The sequence below is a fragment of the Triplophysa dalaica genome, chromosome 22, assembly GCF_015846415.1.
Source record: "Triplophysa dalaica isolate WHDGS20190420 chromosome 22, ASM1584641v1, whole genome shotgun sequence".
Lineage (NCBI taxonomy): Eukaryota > Metazoa > Chordata > Actinopteri > Cypriniformes > Nemacheilidae > Triplophysa > Triplophysa dalaica.
In genome coordinates, this window is record NC_079563.1 from 7,614,570 (window position 1) to 7,632,216 (window position 17,647).

General features: G+C 37.8%; 2 protein-coding genes across 2 annotated transcripts; both read right to left on the minus strand.

The window, feature by feature from the left end:
• Window positions 1-1,200: 1,200 nt before the first annotated feature.
• Window positions 1,201-13,189, minus strand: slc5a1 (solute carrier family 5 member 1). Its single transcript, XM_056737036.1, has 15 exons — window positions 10,703-13,189; window positions 10,112-10,183; window positions 9,275-9,379; window positions 8,302-8,361; window positions 8,050-8,154; window positions 7,521-7,626; window positions 6,039-6,119; window positions 5,212-5,423; window positions 4,371-4,506; window positions 4,093-4,200; window positions 3,861-4,011; window positions 3,567-3,735; window positions 2,897-3,112; window positions 2,506-2,611; window positions 1,201-2,020 (listed from the first exon to the last, which is right to left on the minus strand). Exons 1-15 carry the CDS (start codon window positions 10,832-10,834, stop codon window positions 1,806-1,808), a joined length of 1,974 nt encoding a protein of 657 aa, XP_056593014.1. The 5' UTR covers window positions 10,835-13,189; the 3' UTR covers window positions 1,201-1,805.
• Window positions 13,190-13,815: 626 nt separating this feature from the next.
• On the minus strand, window positions 13,816-17,156 carry ywhah (tyrosine 3-monooxygenase/tryptophan 5-monooxygenase activation protein, eta polypeptide). Its single transcript, XM_056735780.1, has 2 exons — window positions 16,656-17,156; window positions 13,816-15,463 (listed from the first exon to the last, which is right to left on the minus strand). The coding sequence occupies exons 1-2, from the start codon at window positions 16,740-16,742 to the stop codon at window positions 14,810-14,812; spliced, it is 741 nt and encodes a 246-aa protein (XP_056591758.1). The 5' UTR covers window positions 16,743-17,156; the 3' UTR covers window positions 13,816-14,809.
• Between the last annotated feature and the right edge of the window lie 491 nt (window positions 17,157-17,647).

Sequence of the window (17,647 nt, forward strand, 5' to 3'; positions counted from 1 at the left end):
AAAGATCATGTTCCATGAAGACACTTTATACACTTCCTACTGTTTTGTGTTTGGATGGCCTGCTAGAGTGCCTCAGATTAATAACTTCAAAGGCGATTTTCTCAATGTTTTGCTTTTTTGTACACTCAGATTCCAGCCTTGTAAACAGTTGTTGTTCCGCCGGATAGCGTCCTATCCTAACAAACCATATATCAATAAAAAGCTTATATCTTCACCTTTCAGATGATGTAAAAATCTCAATTTCGAAGAATTGATGCTCAAGTTTTGTCATCCAGGGTCAGATATTACATTATTTAAATGGTGTAACATTTTTGCTATAACAACAGTAAACAGGTTTTATTGTATTGTATTGTATTATATATTCTATCATATCATGTCATATCATATCATATATCATATCATTTCATTTCATTTCATATCATATCATATCATATCATATCATATCATATCATACCATACCATACCATACCATACCATATCTTATTATATTATATTATATTATTTACATAATAATCATCCCGCTTCCGACTTGTGTGTGTGGAGTTTGCATGTTCTCCACGTGCCTCGGGGGTTTCCTCCGGGTACTCCGGTTTCCTCCCCTGGTCCAAAGACATGCATGGTAGGTTGATTGGCATCTCTGGAAAAATTGTCCGTAGGGTGTGAGTGCATGAGTGAATGAGTGAGTGTGTGTGCCCTGTGATGGGTTGGCACTCCATCCAGGGTCTATCCTGCCTTGATGCCCGATGACTCCTGGGATAGGCGCAGGCTCCCCGTGACCCGAGGTAGTTCGGATAAGCGGTAGAAAATGGAATGGAATGGAATATAATAATCATTATTATTCTAAAATGGTAAATCGGTTATTCAAGCTGATTCTATTCACATTTACTTTCTACAATTTTAAATTTCTAAAATCTCTAAAATCAAACACCAAATGAATGTATCTATTCATGGTTTCAGGGAAATGCATCATTGAATCACGCAAATAGATCACTCATTACTTCCTAAACAGCCGTAGAATGAGGAAAACATGTCATTTGTGGACTTTGATGTCAGATGTATCGATAGAATCTTCATGTCAAATTAAACATTAACTTTTCTTGCTTAAACCTCATTTAAGTGTTATGAGTCCCATTTTGTGCTATCCCTTTCCCCGGTGATCTAAAGGATTTAGTGTAAAACAAACATCCAACAAACCAAGCAAAAAGTATACAAATGCTAAAATGTGTTTTATTTTATTAAGAACGTCAGAAATAATTTAATTAATCTTATATAATACTCATATGATATACATTTATACCATGTCAGAAATATTTATATTAAATACCACCTTCTCTTGTCCTAGACAAAAACATTTACAGTAAAAAAAGAGAAAAAGATTTCAGGAAATGGGAGATTTGAGGGTTTGATTTGATCATAACGCAAGTTTACAACATACTTATGTAGTGCTTTAATCTTTATTTTAGTCAGATAGATAAGGATAGAGGTTTTTGACAGGTAAACATGTTACGTGTACTAAATGGCAGACATGTTAAACAAGGAACTTGAGCAGCTATTTCTTATGGCTTTGAGAAAACACATCTAAGACATGATGAACCATTTTAGCCGACGGTCTACAACCAAAGTCAAGCAAAAAACAATGTAAATGAATCTATAACAACAATATAAGTTATAATCTGTCTGACCAAGAGGGCATATAGGTAGGAAGAGTATTGAAGATGCTTTGAGGAATACTCTGCAATCCTTTAAAATTCCTTGAAGCTAAATAAACACTTTTGTGCAGACATATTGAATTTCTTTTGGACTTTTTAACCAAAGAAGCCATGGAAAAAGACGCAGACAGCAAGGAGTATGATGGCATTAGCATTCACCACGTTTCTCCATAAAGGTTTCTCTGACGTATCTGTGAGCTTCAACTGTAGCTCCGCCTCTTCCTCTTTAGTCAGTTTAGGGGCGTTGCCCTCATTAAATCCACAGAACCAGTTGTACGCTTTCTTGAAACAGCCCGGTTCGTCACGTTCCTCTGTGAGACCAAGAGAGAAATGCCAACCGCTGTTATCAGTTGCTAATAAAATATTAATCAATTGTAATAAAAAAAGAATCGTGTGCACAACGTGATTTACACAAATAAGACATCATTCTTAGTTCCTAGAACAGCTCTCTTATCAGCTAATCACAAACCATATGACACGTATTGGCCATTAAACTGGCAAGAACTATTGGCAGCTCCAATCGAACTGGCTGGATACCACGCAAGCTGTACCAGACGCCTGAGCACAGTACTAGGTCCGAATAAGTTGACCAGACTTTATGTCTCTTGTAAAAGGAGTCTACCTTCATCTCTACCCCTGACTCTTACAGAAATGCTGTTCCAGAAAACAACAATGAAGGTTTATCTAGATACATTTGTACTTGTGTAAGTTACATTTTGCTATGTAACGCCATCATTTACATTTAGCAGGTTAGCAGCATTTACTGTACTGTCCTGTATACTGTATGCCAATATACCTTCAGTTTCCATAGAGCTTGAGTCTTGATCTCCAGTCCAGTCATCCTCTTCCAGATCGATCCTTTCTTCAGTGCTGTTCCTCAAAGTCCAACAAAGCCTGTACAGCTGTGAGAAAATAAGAAGCCAAAGAATTAATAAAGGACCAATTAATTTTGTACTAATAAGCAGTTGTACTAATTTTGATCAAAATTCAATGTGCATGTGTTACAGATTAGTTATTAAAATGAATATGTCAGTTTGAATTATAAAATCGATGACTTATAATAATTATACAAGGTTTCAAGATACAAGGTTTTAGAAGGACAGCAGTGATATGTGATGTAATGTGTTTTTATTGGCCATATAGTGGTTATACAGGTTTACTCAGGACTTGTTAAAAAAATAACTTACATGCTTGTCGTCAATAGGTTTGGTCATAAGGGAGATGGCTAATATGGCAACACAGGATACACCGAAGAGTATGATGGCAAAATAGAGGTAGTGCACACCGCAAATGATGAATGGACAATTACTTGGCTTTACGCAGCTGCCGGTGCCGTAGGCGAACTCAGTTATCATGCGTGAAAGACCAACCAACAGGCCAAAACACAACCCATAGAAAGCACCCTGTGAGGTAGGAACAATATGTGTGAATGCATGCCAGAAAACCAAGTATCAAAAATAACTGTTAGAGAAACTGTAGTAAGAAAAAGCAATACAACATAAAAATAAAGATTGTGAAATAACTGAAGTGCTTAAAATGATGGTATTGGATGTTAGTAATGTTGTACTTATATACAACTTTATATGCAGAGGTATTTACTGTACATCATGCCCCTCTAATGTATTTCAACAAAAAACATTTACACATTTGGCAGACACTTTCATCCAAAGTGACTTACATTGCATTATATACGTTTGTTTCTGTAATTACAGTGTAGTTACAGTGTGTTACAGTATAACTGTGTCATAACAATGGGAATACAAGAATCATCCTTGAAAATAATGACGCCAATCAAAATAATGACGTCCGAAAGTACCAAAGCTATAAATCTTGATCAACAGTTCAAATTTGACTCACCGCTTCATTGACTCGCTTGCAGAAAATGGCCAGTGTGAAGACGGCAGCGATGGGTGGAGCCAAATAACTGGTAATGGACTGAATGTAGTCAAAGAGCTGCCCGCTCTGTGCTGACTGTACGATTGGGATCCATGCAATACTCACGCCTATAAGAGCCAGCATGAATACCCTACAAACATAAATCAAACCAAATCAAGCTTGTGCCTGTTCACCTTTTCACAACTTTTCAAACGTTGATAATGGGCAACAAACAAAGGTGCTAAAAAGATCAAATGAACATATCGATACACCTACCTCCCAGCGATCATGAGCTCCTTTTCTTTGGCCTTGGGCCGTATTTTGGTGTAGATGTCCATGGTGAAGAGAGTACTGGCGCTGTTGAAGATGGAGGTGAGAGAACTCATCAAAGACGCCAGCATGACGGCTAGCATCAATCCTCTGAGACCTTCACAGACAGAAGAATAAATCAGCCCATGTCAAACTTAGCCAAAGTAGATGTAAGGTAGAAATATCATGAAATCTTTACCGTTTGGCATCAAGTCCACCACCAGTTTGGGATAAGCAATATTACTGCAGCCCACACTGGTTCCACAATGGCGCAGACACTCTTCTGGATCCACACACGCAATCACATCTGATATAAACAAGAGAACATTGCACATTATATTTTTCTTTCCAGATTTCATGCATGAGTCAGAAGTTCATTGTAGATTATGCCACAATATGTTTAATATGGCTTCAGTCATACACCATTTATTTTCCCAGACTTACATTACCAGCATATATTGTGGTAGATTGTCTCACCTGTGTACAAGACTCGGCTGATCATGCCAGGGAAAACCATAAGAAACATGGGAAGAAGTTTGAGATAACCACACAAGATGCAACCAGCTTTTACGTGAGACAAGTTCTTGGCGGACAGACAGCGCTGCACGATCACCTAAAACAAAAGTAAGTACTCATGTCAATATACACAATCAACTCTTCACGATATTTGTACTTAATCAAGTTTATTAGATTATAAGAATTTTTATTATATTAATATTAATATAATAAATAATATTTTTAACTATAAGCGCTTCACAAACATTACACTGGAAGAGCTTTCTTTTAAATCTGTTTATGTTCCACAGAAGAAAGGCTGCTATGGGTAAATAATAACCACCAGTTTCCATTTTTGGTTTTCTGTAAATTATCCATATAACATTGCATGTTGCCCTGTTTAAGCTTATATATTTTCATAGTTTTTGATCATGAACCCAACATGTATATCACTCCTAACAGCCAGTATGTATACCGTATATATGCATATCTGCCTTCTTTGGCTGTATGTGTATCTTATCTTATTTAGTGTAGACTAATGTGTGGTCTAAGTAAACATGTCTGTCAATACTTAGACTTGGTCTAAAAAAGAAACACAGTGTTCATCCTGGGAAACTCTAGATAAAAGTCTAATTTCCTTAAATGGATGTTGAAAGAAAAGCAGTCTGTGTGCTTCATGCATGTGTGCGTGTGTATGGGCATATTGTACTGTATAACATAATCCCAAAATGCACAGATGAAAGCAATCAAATATTTAAAGTTTGTCTAACTAGAAAATGGAAGCCATGTCAGAGATGATCACACTATAAAAATGGATCAATACCTGATCGGTACACCAGTACCAGGCGGCCTGGATAGTGAGACCGAAAATGAGCCCAGGCCAGGGCAGATCTCCCTTGATGGGGTCTCTGAAAATGTGAAATGAGTCTGCGCGGGGCGTGTAGCACTTTGAACTGATGTTGGTGTTGATCACTGACGGGATCGCGTTCATGTACTGAATCTTAAAGTTCTCGTAACCTCCAACCTTATCGAACGCTGTCAGATTAACACAAAAGGACAATGTTTCATGAGGACATAAAGCATTATTCAGTGTTTTTCGTAAAGCAACAGTATAGTCTTAAAAAATGAGTTAAATGTTGTCATCATTTATTCACCCGTATGTGGTTCAAAACCTGTGCGACTCTTTCTTATATGGAACACAAAAGAAGATATTCGAGAAATGCCTCCGTGGTTTTGTGTCCATACAGTGAAAATCAATGGGGGCCAACGTTGTGTGTTTATCGACCTTTATATCTTCTTTTGTGTCCCACAGAAGAAAGAAGTAATATGTGTTTGAAATTACATGGGTGAAAAATTATGAAAGAATATTCATTCTTTAAAGCATTGGGAATGTGTCTTGCATCATAGATGGCTCATTTATTGCAGCCAACAACCATCCAGTTGTAACTCTTATGCCAGACAACCACTAAGAGCCAGATTTACTACAGTAAAAAAGGAAAATGGGAGTGGAAATTTTTGTGGGTGATTTACTAACAAGGTGCACATTAAAAAACGCAATATCTCATTCCCATAATGACCAATGCAATCTACCAAGAGCAGCAAAAACAGCAGTTATTAAATCTGGCCGTGAATATACTTGAAGGGACTTACCAAAGCCCATAAGAATAAATGATCCCACAACCATGATTATGGTCTGTAGGGTGTCTGTATAGATCACTGCCGCTAGTCCACCTGTAAAGAAAAGATTGAATGTTTTGTCCTTTAAAAAATTCACTGAGAAAAGTTTGGATAAAAGTATGAATAATGTACAGTATTATTAGGTTGCATACTTAATGGACCGTTCAGAACGCAAAATATAAAAATAAAAAATCTTGTCTTTCTTGCATGTACAGTATATAACTATTCATTGTATAGCTTAGTGTACAGATGACTAAAAACAAGACGCATGTGTAATAGTGCGTGTCGATCACAAAATATTCAATAGCCTATATAACCCAACAGAACACAATACTGACAATTATACATTTTTACATTGCAAGTCTTGGTATTTCCTGAAATGCAAATCTATGTTAAACTTTCAGCTTGGAATCGTGCCAACTGGAATTGTACCGCAAATCTGACAGGATCATTTCTGATGTTTATTCCCCCGAGGAACAAATCTGACCGAGACAATAAACTGAGATAAACCTCTTCCACAACTGACCATAAGGATAACATACGCTTAAAGTCACAATGCATTTGGCTTCCAGATGCTTAACACTTATTGTCAGAATGGGCACTGTACCCGTGACCAGTGTTGGGTGTAACTAGTTACTAAGTAATTAGTTACTGTGATTGAATTACTTTTCCCTTGAAAAAGTAAAGTAAGGGATTATTAACTACATTTAACTAATTAACTAATTAACTAATTAACTAATTTAACTACAGTTACTTTTAATGTAATTAAACGAAACACTTTGTGTAATATATGCGTGTGCAATAGTGGAATTTACATCTAAATTCAAAGTCTAACTTTAAAATCCATGCTTTAATGTATAATTTATTTGAAAGAATTGAAAAAGCTTCATGTCTATCCTTGAATCACGGTCAAGATTGATATCGAAAGTTATTAGTAATAAGTAACAATACTTTTTTTGGAGAGCGTAATTTGTAAAGTAATCTAATTACACTATTGAATATGTAATTAGTAACTAGTAATTCGTGACTTTTTCTGAATAACTTACCCAACACTGCCCGTGACACGCATCACCACAATGTCCCTACAACCTTAAAAAGTTAGACATTATTCCACGGTGAAGCTTAAGCCTTAGCGTGCATATAAAAATCAATTCAGCGTCTCCGAATCGATCTAAAACAAATAAACCTTTGAAAGGCGTTCTAAGTATGAAACAAAAAGAGTGTAATGCTGCATTACTCTATATGAAGAAATGAACATCTGTTTGGCGTAGGCCTACATTGAGGAGATTGCAGTTATTGTCACACTTTCGGTTTACTCTGAAACCCTATTTTTTGTGTTTAGACAAAACATTTTTTTTTTGAAAAGGCTATTGAACATTGACACCAATAAATGTGACAACTTACCCCGACCTGCTATTTATGAATGAGATGTCTACAATGTGCGTGTATCCTCACCTGTTACTGTGTACAGTGCCGTGATGAGCAGCAAAAGAAACACAGCCAGATAAATGTTGAGTCCCAATGCCTGGTTTATGAAAATGGCTCCTGCAAACATATCTGCCTGAACGACAGGGAAAAACCACTTTAGATTGACTTCACATGGCAATAAAAGGCATTTTCACATGAACGATGACCACCATATCAGGTCTGCTATCAGACTCCTCATGTTTAGTTAAGATTTAATGTCAACATTATCGACAGAGGACTGGAAATAAAGCAGATTTTTGTGAAACTGTTTTTCAATTCATGGCTATTAAATAACAGATATGATATGGGCAAACTGTTACTGTTACCCTTTCCATACATTTTTAAGCAAACATTCCCGATTTTACTTGTATTATATTTGATAGGCAAAATGTTTTTTTGCTATCCATTTGTCATCTACAATAAAGTAAGTTTATTAATAGTAAACAATAGTAATAGTATTGGATGGCAGGTGTTGCTCAATAAGGTGACAGGGCATTGAGTGAAATTTTGAACTCACAGAGATTTTGGTGAACACATAGAGACACAGGGAAAGCACAGAGAGGTAGATACGGATACGCTGCCCGCCAAACCGTTTCTTCAGATATTCGGGCATGGTCACCACCTGATAACCAGACAACAAGTAAAGGGCCATATTAACATATGCGAATGTAAAGTTAATACTGTATGTGTTTGAGATAAATAACTCCAAAATTGCTGGATCCAAGCAATGAAAGCATTATTATAAAAAAATGCAGATGACAAAGCCTACCCCGGCCTTTATGTACACGGGCACGAAGAGCCATCCCAGAATTATCACGACAACAAGAGCCTGGATAGAAAAGAATCAAAAATAGGTTGTAATTGCGGTATACTGGGTACATAATATCGGGTCTACCAAAGATGTAAATTAACATAATATTTGAATGTACAGCATGCATAGCTTTAGTCTATATTGCCATTGATGTTTACTGTTTGAAATATCAGTAGTCATTTTAATCAGGCCTGGAAACGGGGGAAATGTGAGAGAACGGAGTCGAGGGAGTTCATTTCAAGTGGGAACAGAGCTCCACTTCAAAATGTAGAGATAAAAAAATATAAGATATGTCCTAAACTAGAGTCCACATGAATCGTGGACATTTTCAGCACTGTTTGTAATAATATTAATAAGAATTGCTTTTGTTATTAATATCATCAGATTTTCATTACATTTATTCATTTAGCTGGCGCTTTTTTCCAAAGCGATTTACAAATGAGTTGAACTACAGAAGCAATTTGAACAACATAAGGACAACAAAAAGCATAAGTGCAATAAACAACGCTAAAGTTTTTTTTGTATAGAAAGAGGACTAGAAAAGAGATATACAGTAAGTCAGATCTGATCGTTCAGGTGCTCATGAAAGAGATGGGTTTTCAAACGATTCTTAAAGATTCATTAATATTACTTGCAGTCTTATGATTATTTATTCATTTATGTGTTAAGAATTGTTGCTTTTCAATAAAATTGGTCAGTCTTTAATTTACTTGGTATGCTTATACATGCAAAATACTTATAATAATATGAAATTCTTTAATCAAACATATTCACAATATAAGATTAAAACATACAGTGTAAAAATATGTTGCTATATAGCACTTAAAGTGGTTCTTGGCTCGTAATCATATGGGAACCACTTTAAGTGCCAAGTGCCATATAGAACCATTTTATTGAGTGTTCAAAATAATGTGTCAGGCTTTTTACATACGTTCCACTCAAACCCTCCAATGGCAATACCAGCAGCAGCTCCAGTCCCTGCTATTCCTACAAAATGGCCACTTCCAATGTTACTCGCAAAGAGTGAAGCTCCAATCTGAAAAAAGTTAAGAGAATTAAGAACGATCCAATAGAAATACGCCTTAAACCTTAAATAGGCCTTAAACCCAAAAGGAACTTGTGATCAGCAGGTATTCTGGGAATTTTCTGTAACCAAACATTTCAAGAGGCTTGCTTGACAATACATTAACTCTGTCTACTGTTTGACTAAATCTGGCAATGCAATCGGCGTAATGATAAGCTATGAAAACTACTTCTTCTCTCCATTCTGATGTGTGACAATTATGATTACAGCAATGAACTTTGTAATAACATAAAAGAAAGCGTGACTACAGCTCAATAAAAACTTAACTCACTCCTGAAACAGATCTACAGATCAAGTGCTCAAGGTTCTATTGGATAGTGAATACATCTGGCATCAAAAAAATATGGTGCCATAAAAGACTCAGTTCATCCTATCAGATGAGGGTTAACATGAAAAGCATGGGCTAGTAGAATGACATAACAGTTAGGGTCCTTATCATGCCATATAATGAGCAGCTATCACATTAAAAGATTATCGTTCCCACTTTTATGACCAGTTTTGTCTCGGACAGCAGAACACAACAAGTTAAGGAACATCAAAATAGGAATTTGATGGATTAAGTAAATTGATGGATATTCATAATTCAATTTCTTCCATTTCGAATATAGTTGAAAGTATCAACATCGCTATACGTGTTTAAGGTTTCTACACTTTTCTTCATCCAGGAAGAGTTTATTTTCTTACCGGCCACCACACCATACTTCTGCCAGCCAGAAAAAATCCTCCTACGGTGGATCGGTTGGTCCTCACCATTGCCTTAAAAAGAAAAAAAAGTACATTTGTAATTTTCAAAAAGGATTTTGTTATATCATGAAATATGTTTGTGCATTTTCAGTTTTTTTAAGAAATCTTCAATTTGATGGAGGAAGGTACATTAGGATTATATGAAATAAAGATATTTTTTATTGTCTACTTTTCATAATTATTTCACCCCACAATCATCAATAATTTCTCACTTCTTTACTGTTTTGCACACTAGTGTTTTAGTTATTTATAGGTTTTGTTTCCTGTAATGCCAAGAATTAGAGCCATTAGATTCACATTACAATATAATTTATCATTTTAATATGTATTAGATGATTAACGTATGCTTAGTTAAATACATTTTAAATTTAAATTTAAATTTATTTCCTTTAAAAATCACAGTGCCTCTCTCTCAAATGTTATCCCGCACAGTTTTTGCGCTTTTACATGTTGACGCAAGGTTAACAATTCACAAGTCTTGGAAAAAGACTTAAATGTTTTACAGGTGCATAGAAAAAACTGACCACTCACCCATACTCCCACAGCCAGAACCACTAAAAAATATATGACGATCACAGAGATGTCAGCCGGATTGTTAATCGCTATGGTGCCGTTATTTTGTACATTTCGGAGGAAGGAAAATCCAGAGTAATCTTCACCCATTTTGGTGCCGTTTCAGGGGGGCAAGGTGCCACCAAGCAGCGGTCCTTCTGACACGAGTCTGACGGTAGAGACACCTGGCGTTCCGCTGTGTGTGCATGCGCAAACAATCAACTATATATATGCGTCTGGTGATGGGTGTGAACTCGGAGTTAGTTATAAAAGTGTGTTTGTGCCTCAGAGCTGAAAGTAGAGATTGTCTCTAAAGAGATCTGAGATTGGAATCATTAATGAATAACTTGTTAGGAAGTTTAAGGTTCCCTTGAAGCCCGAGAACCATGAGTGTCCACATCACTTCCATCTTGAAAATAGCTTTTATTGAGGTTGAGATGCATGTTTGTGTATTTATGAGGACATGTTCACCAGAGAAAATTCGGACAAAATGATTGGCATATAGGAATGTGTAATGTCCGTTTTAAGGTCTAAAAGAGGCAAGACAGTCTGAACTCAAGAAGGAATACAGTGAACTAGTTTTCCAAACGTGCATTGAATTCTCATTGATCAGAAGAATGCCTGTCAAGCTCTGTACAGAGCTGTTAGGATTTCTATTCACCTCAATGGCAATTCTGGATACAGGTCTGGCTATAGGTCACAGCTCTGGATTAAGTTTTTTTCAACCTGATTTGTAAATCATTTGCAGAATTCTCGAAAATATAAATAAAACATTTCTGGCAAACATTTCTATCAAAATTTCTGAATGGCTGCTTTTGAATGACTGTCAATAGAGAAAGATGCTTTTTGTCCCTATAGGCGCATGTCACAGGTTACTATACCAAAAGAGCAACTGAGATTATCAACACTGTTCTTAGGTGAAACAACAAGGAAACAGACTGGATTTTAGCTACTATCTTTAGGTTCTGTTAATAAAGCACAGACAGTTTTTCTCACAATCACACAGCAAATTAAACATGGTGTGGTTAAATCTTTAACGCAGGATTGCCTGAACAATTTCAACTACGGACAAAGTATGCATGCAAGATACAATATTTACTCATACACTATATGGACAAAGTATTGGGATATCCTCTTAATTGCTATACCATACAACAATATTAAAGAACTCTATCTCTGTTGCAAAAGCTTAAGAGGCCCTTTTTCTGTTCTGAAATGACTTAACACCTCATGGGTTTGAGTGATGGGTGTTTGGGTCAGAGGTGTACAGCTGGGTTTAGTTCTGGGACCACTCAAGTTCTTCCACACTAGACTAAATCAAACATATCTTTTTTGATCCTGCTTTGTGTCATTTTTAAATGAAAAAAGGGCCCTGTCCAAAGTATTATTTCAAAGTTAAAGGAACACAATTCTCTAGAATGTCATTATATGCGGTAGCATTAAGATTTGCACTGAGATTTTTTTTTATTAATTAAATGGAATGGTCATTTTGTAAAAATGTATTTCATGGACTGTGAAGACACTGTAATAAACCACAGGCTCTGCTGTGACTTTATCAATTGCCCTGAACTACTTAAGAAGCATATCTCAACACGGGCACAAATATTTATCTTTAACATGTTAAGCATCTATTGTCATAAACGTCTGACCTTTTGAACCCAAATGAACACGTCATTAAGATGGTTTTCATTAGCTTCAAACACACCATTATTAAATCTATCACAGCTTGTAAGTGATGGACACTTCTATACCATGTGTTGTAGATACATGAATAGGAATCTGTGCCAGAACCTTTTACACAATCGAAAGGGATGACTGCGTTGGCCAATGAGCTACCGGCTAATGGGCTTCCCAGTAATCGGATCATTATATCATAAAATTGCATATATTCAGTTAATTTCACTCCGTTTAATGTATGTAGTTGTTGTCTGTATCTACTGTACTTCTTTTATCGTTAAAAAGGTTTTTGCAGTCCTAGCAAATATGCGGAGACAACTTAATGTCAATTTAGAGGTTGATATTTTATAACAAACACACAGTTGCTTTGACAAATGATTGCTTTTGCTCAATTTAATATTCTGGCAAGGCAATCCAGCAGTGCTGAATGTGTGGCGTGTGTTTCAAGGTCAAAAGTGACGCCCATTTGAATATCTTTTTTTATGATTGTGCTATCATTGGCCTGTTTGATGCAATTATTGACTTGACGAGTTTGTATTAACTAGTTTTTATTGACTTTTGAAGAGTTTAAAGAAACAGATAACTCGGTTTAAAAGAAAATTCCAAAGTCTTGTTTTTATTGTATTGTTGTTTTTATTTTGTTAGTTAGCTGTATGTTTTGTTATAATTACTTTAAAAAAAAAACCCAACCGCAGTTGGTGAAATATTACCTGGAATGCACAATAAAAAGGATCTTTGAAAATTAAATAAACTGAGTTATCTGTTTTTCAAAATGAACTATTCACTTGCAGTCCTAATATAAAATAGTATTTTATTAACAGTTTGTTTTCCACATATTTGCTATGTCTAATTAAATGATTATATATCAAAAATGTATTTTACAATTATATACTTACAAATTTTAAATATAGAAATATTTTATATATATATATAAATTATTAAACTGTAACACTTTACAATAAGATGCTATTTGTTAACATTAGTAAATACATAAGCTAACAATTTGTTTTTTCAGTATTTATTAATCCTTGTTAATGTAAGTTTATGTCAATACAGTTATTCATGTTAGTTAATTTTGCATTAACTAATATTAACAGTGACAACGTTTGATTTTTAATGTATTGGTAAATTCTGAAATAAACATCAACTAACATTAATAAACGCTGTATTAGTATTGTTCATTGTACTAGCGTAGCTAACGCATCAAGTAATTGCTAACAAATAGCACCTTATTGTAAAGTGCTACCTATTAAACATTAACATTGCTAAAGCTCTTCTTTTTGACTATCACTTAGGCTGTGTGGTCTATTGGTTCCTGCGGCTCAACAAAATTTAAATTGACTAAAAGCCACATTATGTTATGATGTTTGATAGCCTATATTAAGTCCCGCCATTTAACACCCTGAAACGTGGGGTCAACATAAAACAAGCATTTTTAATAAACCATACTGTGTGTGGGAATCTATAAAACACCAAGAAAACAACTGGGAAACTGAAATAAAGTGTGAGAGATACCATACAGAGAGTTCCCATGGTAGGCAATGTCTTTAATGTCATTCTGTCATAACCTTGCATTTGTAATCCTAATCAAAAGACTCTTGAATCACTGCGTCTCAGAACAGAGTGCCGCCCACTTACTGGATGACGACTTGCTGTTCTGAGATCATCAGACATACACACAATTCATAGGGCTAGCAGGGTGTACAAGCTTAGGTGAGCTTCATGGAGAAACGACAGACAAACACATCTAAGCAGTGATGGAGGAGGTACAGGTCAAGGGCAAGCGATGCAAAACGCAACTGGTAAGATGGTGGAACATTTGCACTGTACTGTGCCACGTACTGAAGACCTCATTCGGTGTTACAGAGTTTCTACAAAGATCAAATCCTTACAAGTACACAATAAGTAATTGTCACGTGGAGACCAGTAGGCTAATTTTTAGACTCGTCAAAGGGAAGAAGAACGGGTAAGAAAAACAGAGAAAGGGCGATAGAAAGAGAGTTTGAAATCAAAACACAAATACCACTTTTCCACAGAAAACGTGCCGGTGCTGACTTGAGAGATGGATTGTGATGATGTAATGGACAACGATACCTTATCTTATCATCTCATCCAAAGAATCAGCGTCATTATACCAAGTGATAAAACGATCGAGCACCAGCGCCCTGTCAGTGGAAAAGAGGTAGAGGAGACCTACATGAAGAAAGAACTATAAAAGGGTCTAAAGTGCAGCCCTGAGGAACCAAAGAACAGCATCGAGGCATCACAAAGAGACAAGAAAGAAGGTAGATTAAAGAGAGGTGTGGAGAGACGAAAGAGAGAAATAAGATAAGTCAGTCGAGAAGACATTGTGGATGGGACAGACGGGTGCTACTGCAGCTAGGAGTGAGCGCAGACGCGGCCGATCTCTCAGTTGTTGGCTTCCCCTCCTTCGCTGTCCTGCTGGTCGCTGGTCCAGAGGGTGAGGTTGTCTCGCAGAAGCTGCATGATGAGCGTGGAGTCCTTATAGGAGTCCTCGTTCAGATTGTCCAGGTGGCCGATGGCGTCATCGAAGGCCTCCTTGGCGAGCTGGCAGGCCTTGTCGGGCGCATTCTGGATCTCGTAGTAGAACACGGAGAAGTTGAGCGCCAGGCCCAGGCGGATGGGATGGGTGGCCGGCATGCCCTTGCTGATGTCGAAGGCCTCCTTGTAGGCCCCTTCGGACGATTCGACGGCAGAGGCCCTCTTTTCGCCAGTGGCCACCTCGGCCAGGTACCGGTAGTAGTCGCCTTTCATCTTCAGGTAGAAGACTTTGCTCTCTAACTGGGTCTCGTCGCAGTTCTTGATGAGGTACTGGTCCAGCAGGGTCAGAACATCCTGGCACACGGTTTCCAGCTCCTTCTCGACGGTCTCCCGGTAGACACGCACCAGTTCAAGCTTCTTCTCGTTGCCATCCGCCGCCGTCTTTTGCTCTATGCTGGATATTACGCGCCAGGATGACCGCCGAGCACCCACCACGTTCTTGTAGGCCACGGAGAGCAGGTTGCGGTCTTCATTGGATAACGGCTCATTCAGCTCGGTGACCTGATGATGCGGAAAGGAAGGGGGATGTTGGGTCAATATGAGTCTACGTTATTGAACACTACACAAAGGCTTCTGGGTAAATCAAATATTAAATTTAGACTCATTTTAGAAATCACACATATTTACTCAGTCTGAGAGAATTCTGGTACCCAATCTAGACTTTTCATTATTCGTTAATACTTTCAAATGGACTTTAAACATTAGTTTGATAACCTGGCATAAAAAATAAGTTTAGTGTTTAAAAGGGGGGAAAACATGCGGCCAAGTGGTAAATTTAGACTAAAACCTACATAGCCATAGTTAAACAATGGTATCAAAACTATGCGATTACAAATTGCCAAGGCAATTTTCCAAAAATACGGTTACTACGCTTTTACTATAATAAAACCACGGTTAATATTCCCTATATACAGAAAACTGTCATCAATAAACCCACTGATGCAGATGTAGACAACAAAACATCCTGCATCCCTAATGCAATGTCGATACATTGAATACTCCGATGTCACAAAGTCAAACTGACGAAATCGTAAAAGCACCAAATAAACAAATTTCGTTTGATGGTTTACCAACAAACACCAACATTATGGCAAAAGCATCCGTATCCAGAGTACAATGACAGACTGGCTTTCATCCTTTGTGCTCGTATGTCAAAGCACACAGCTGATGCTGCGCTGCTGGTTTCCATCATTCATTTCATTTCGCTCAAATTAAGCACGAGCTGTTCATCACGTGTAAGCATTATTTTATTATATAACACCGTTTATCACGTTGATACCGATGTGTGATGCTTTATTATTCGTATCTTCTCAGAGAGACAATGATGTACAATGGATGTGTCTGAAGAGGATGTCTTAGCGCCGCCCATGTTCATCCACTGTAACGACTGATGTGCACGATGTTGAACCGAAACCTACGATTTATGATCTTTCTGTCCCCTCATCCGCCCTTTCCCGTTCGCAATGCCTTATGACGTTGCTTTGATATCCATACGCACGCTTTAACTTTTACTCCGTTAGCGCATATTTTTCACACATGACAAAGAGATCTCGTTCGTGACAAAGGCGAGCATTTAGTTGCATTACAAAGACATTTTTCTTGTACGAATTACTTGAACAAAATCCCTCCCTCGATGCCTCCGATAGCATATATGGTGCATTAAAATAGATAAGCGTTTATAATAATGACCCACCAGTTTCATCGCAGAGGCCATATCGTCATAGCGCTCCGCCTGCTCCGCCAAACGGGCTCTTTGGATCAGTTGCTCCCTGTCAGCCATCCTCTCTGTTCAAAGACTGTCAGTCGGTCGGTTTCGGTCGCACCGCGGTTCGGTCGGTCGTCTCACAGCAGCACACACTTGCAACAGAGCGCGCGCCCCGGTCAGCACACACAAGCGCGTACAAAATCTGAAGCAGCCGCGCACGTGAGGGTGGATCAGCGCGCCTTTAACGTGCAAACAGATGATTTTAATGTCTATATCGATACTATTCAACGCTCGCTGTCCCCTCCCAGCCCTCTCTCATCCAAATGTCGCCTGGCTCCTTTTTTTTCCACCGCTTTCGGCTTTGTGGGGCTCTGCTTCTGCAAGCGTCCTGTCAATCCCAGCGAACGGGGTGGAGGGGAGGTTCGGGGGGGGCGCGCGCGCGCTGTATTTCAGGATGACGTCAATTTCTAAAAATAGCCGCGTGCCCTGCAGGCGCGCACCTGCGCACTGAGGTTTACTGCATTGTTTGTTGCAGCGGTGCACGGCGCATGCGCGCGGTGAGAAACTCTTCCGCATTCAAATGAAGATGCTCGAGACGGTGATGAAAGAATAATGGAATGCGCGGGCACGCCTCTCGCCGATGATTGTCCACTAAACATGTGTGGCTGGTGTGCGCGGACGCGTGTTTTAAATGCGAAGAAAGGTCAACTTTTCATCCGTGTATGGTCTTACAGTGGCGCGACTTCTGAGAGGTTCAACATTGGGATTTAACATAGACAAATCCTTTTGACCTTGGGGTGATGCAAAGAAAAATCTTTGCTCAAGAAATAGGAATTCAATCTGTTCTTACATAAATCCTACTTTTTAGGAATACAAAAATCCCTGACAGATGGGAATTTCATAGTTAACCTCTGACAAACATGAACATTTGACTAAACTCACAGGCGTAAATGTAAACATACTGCCAGGCATAGCATATT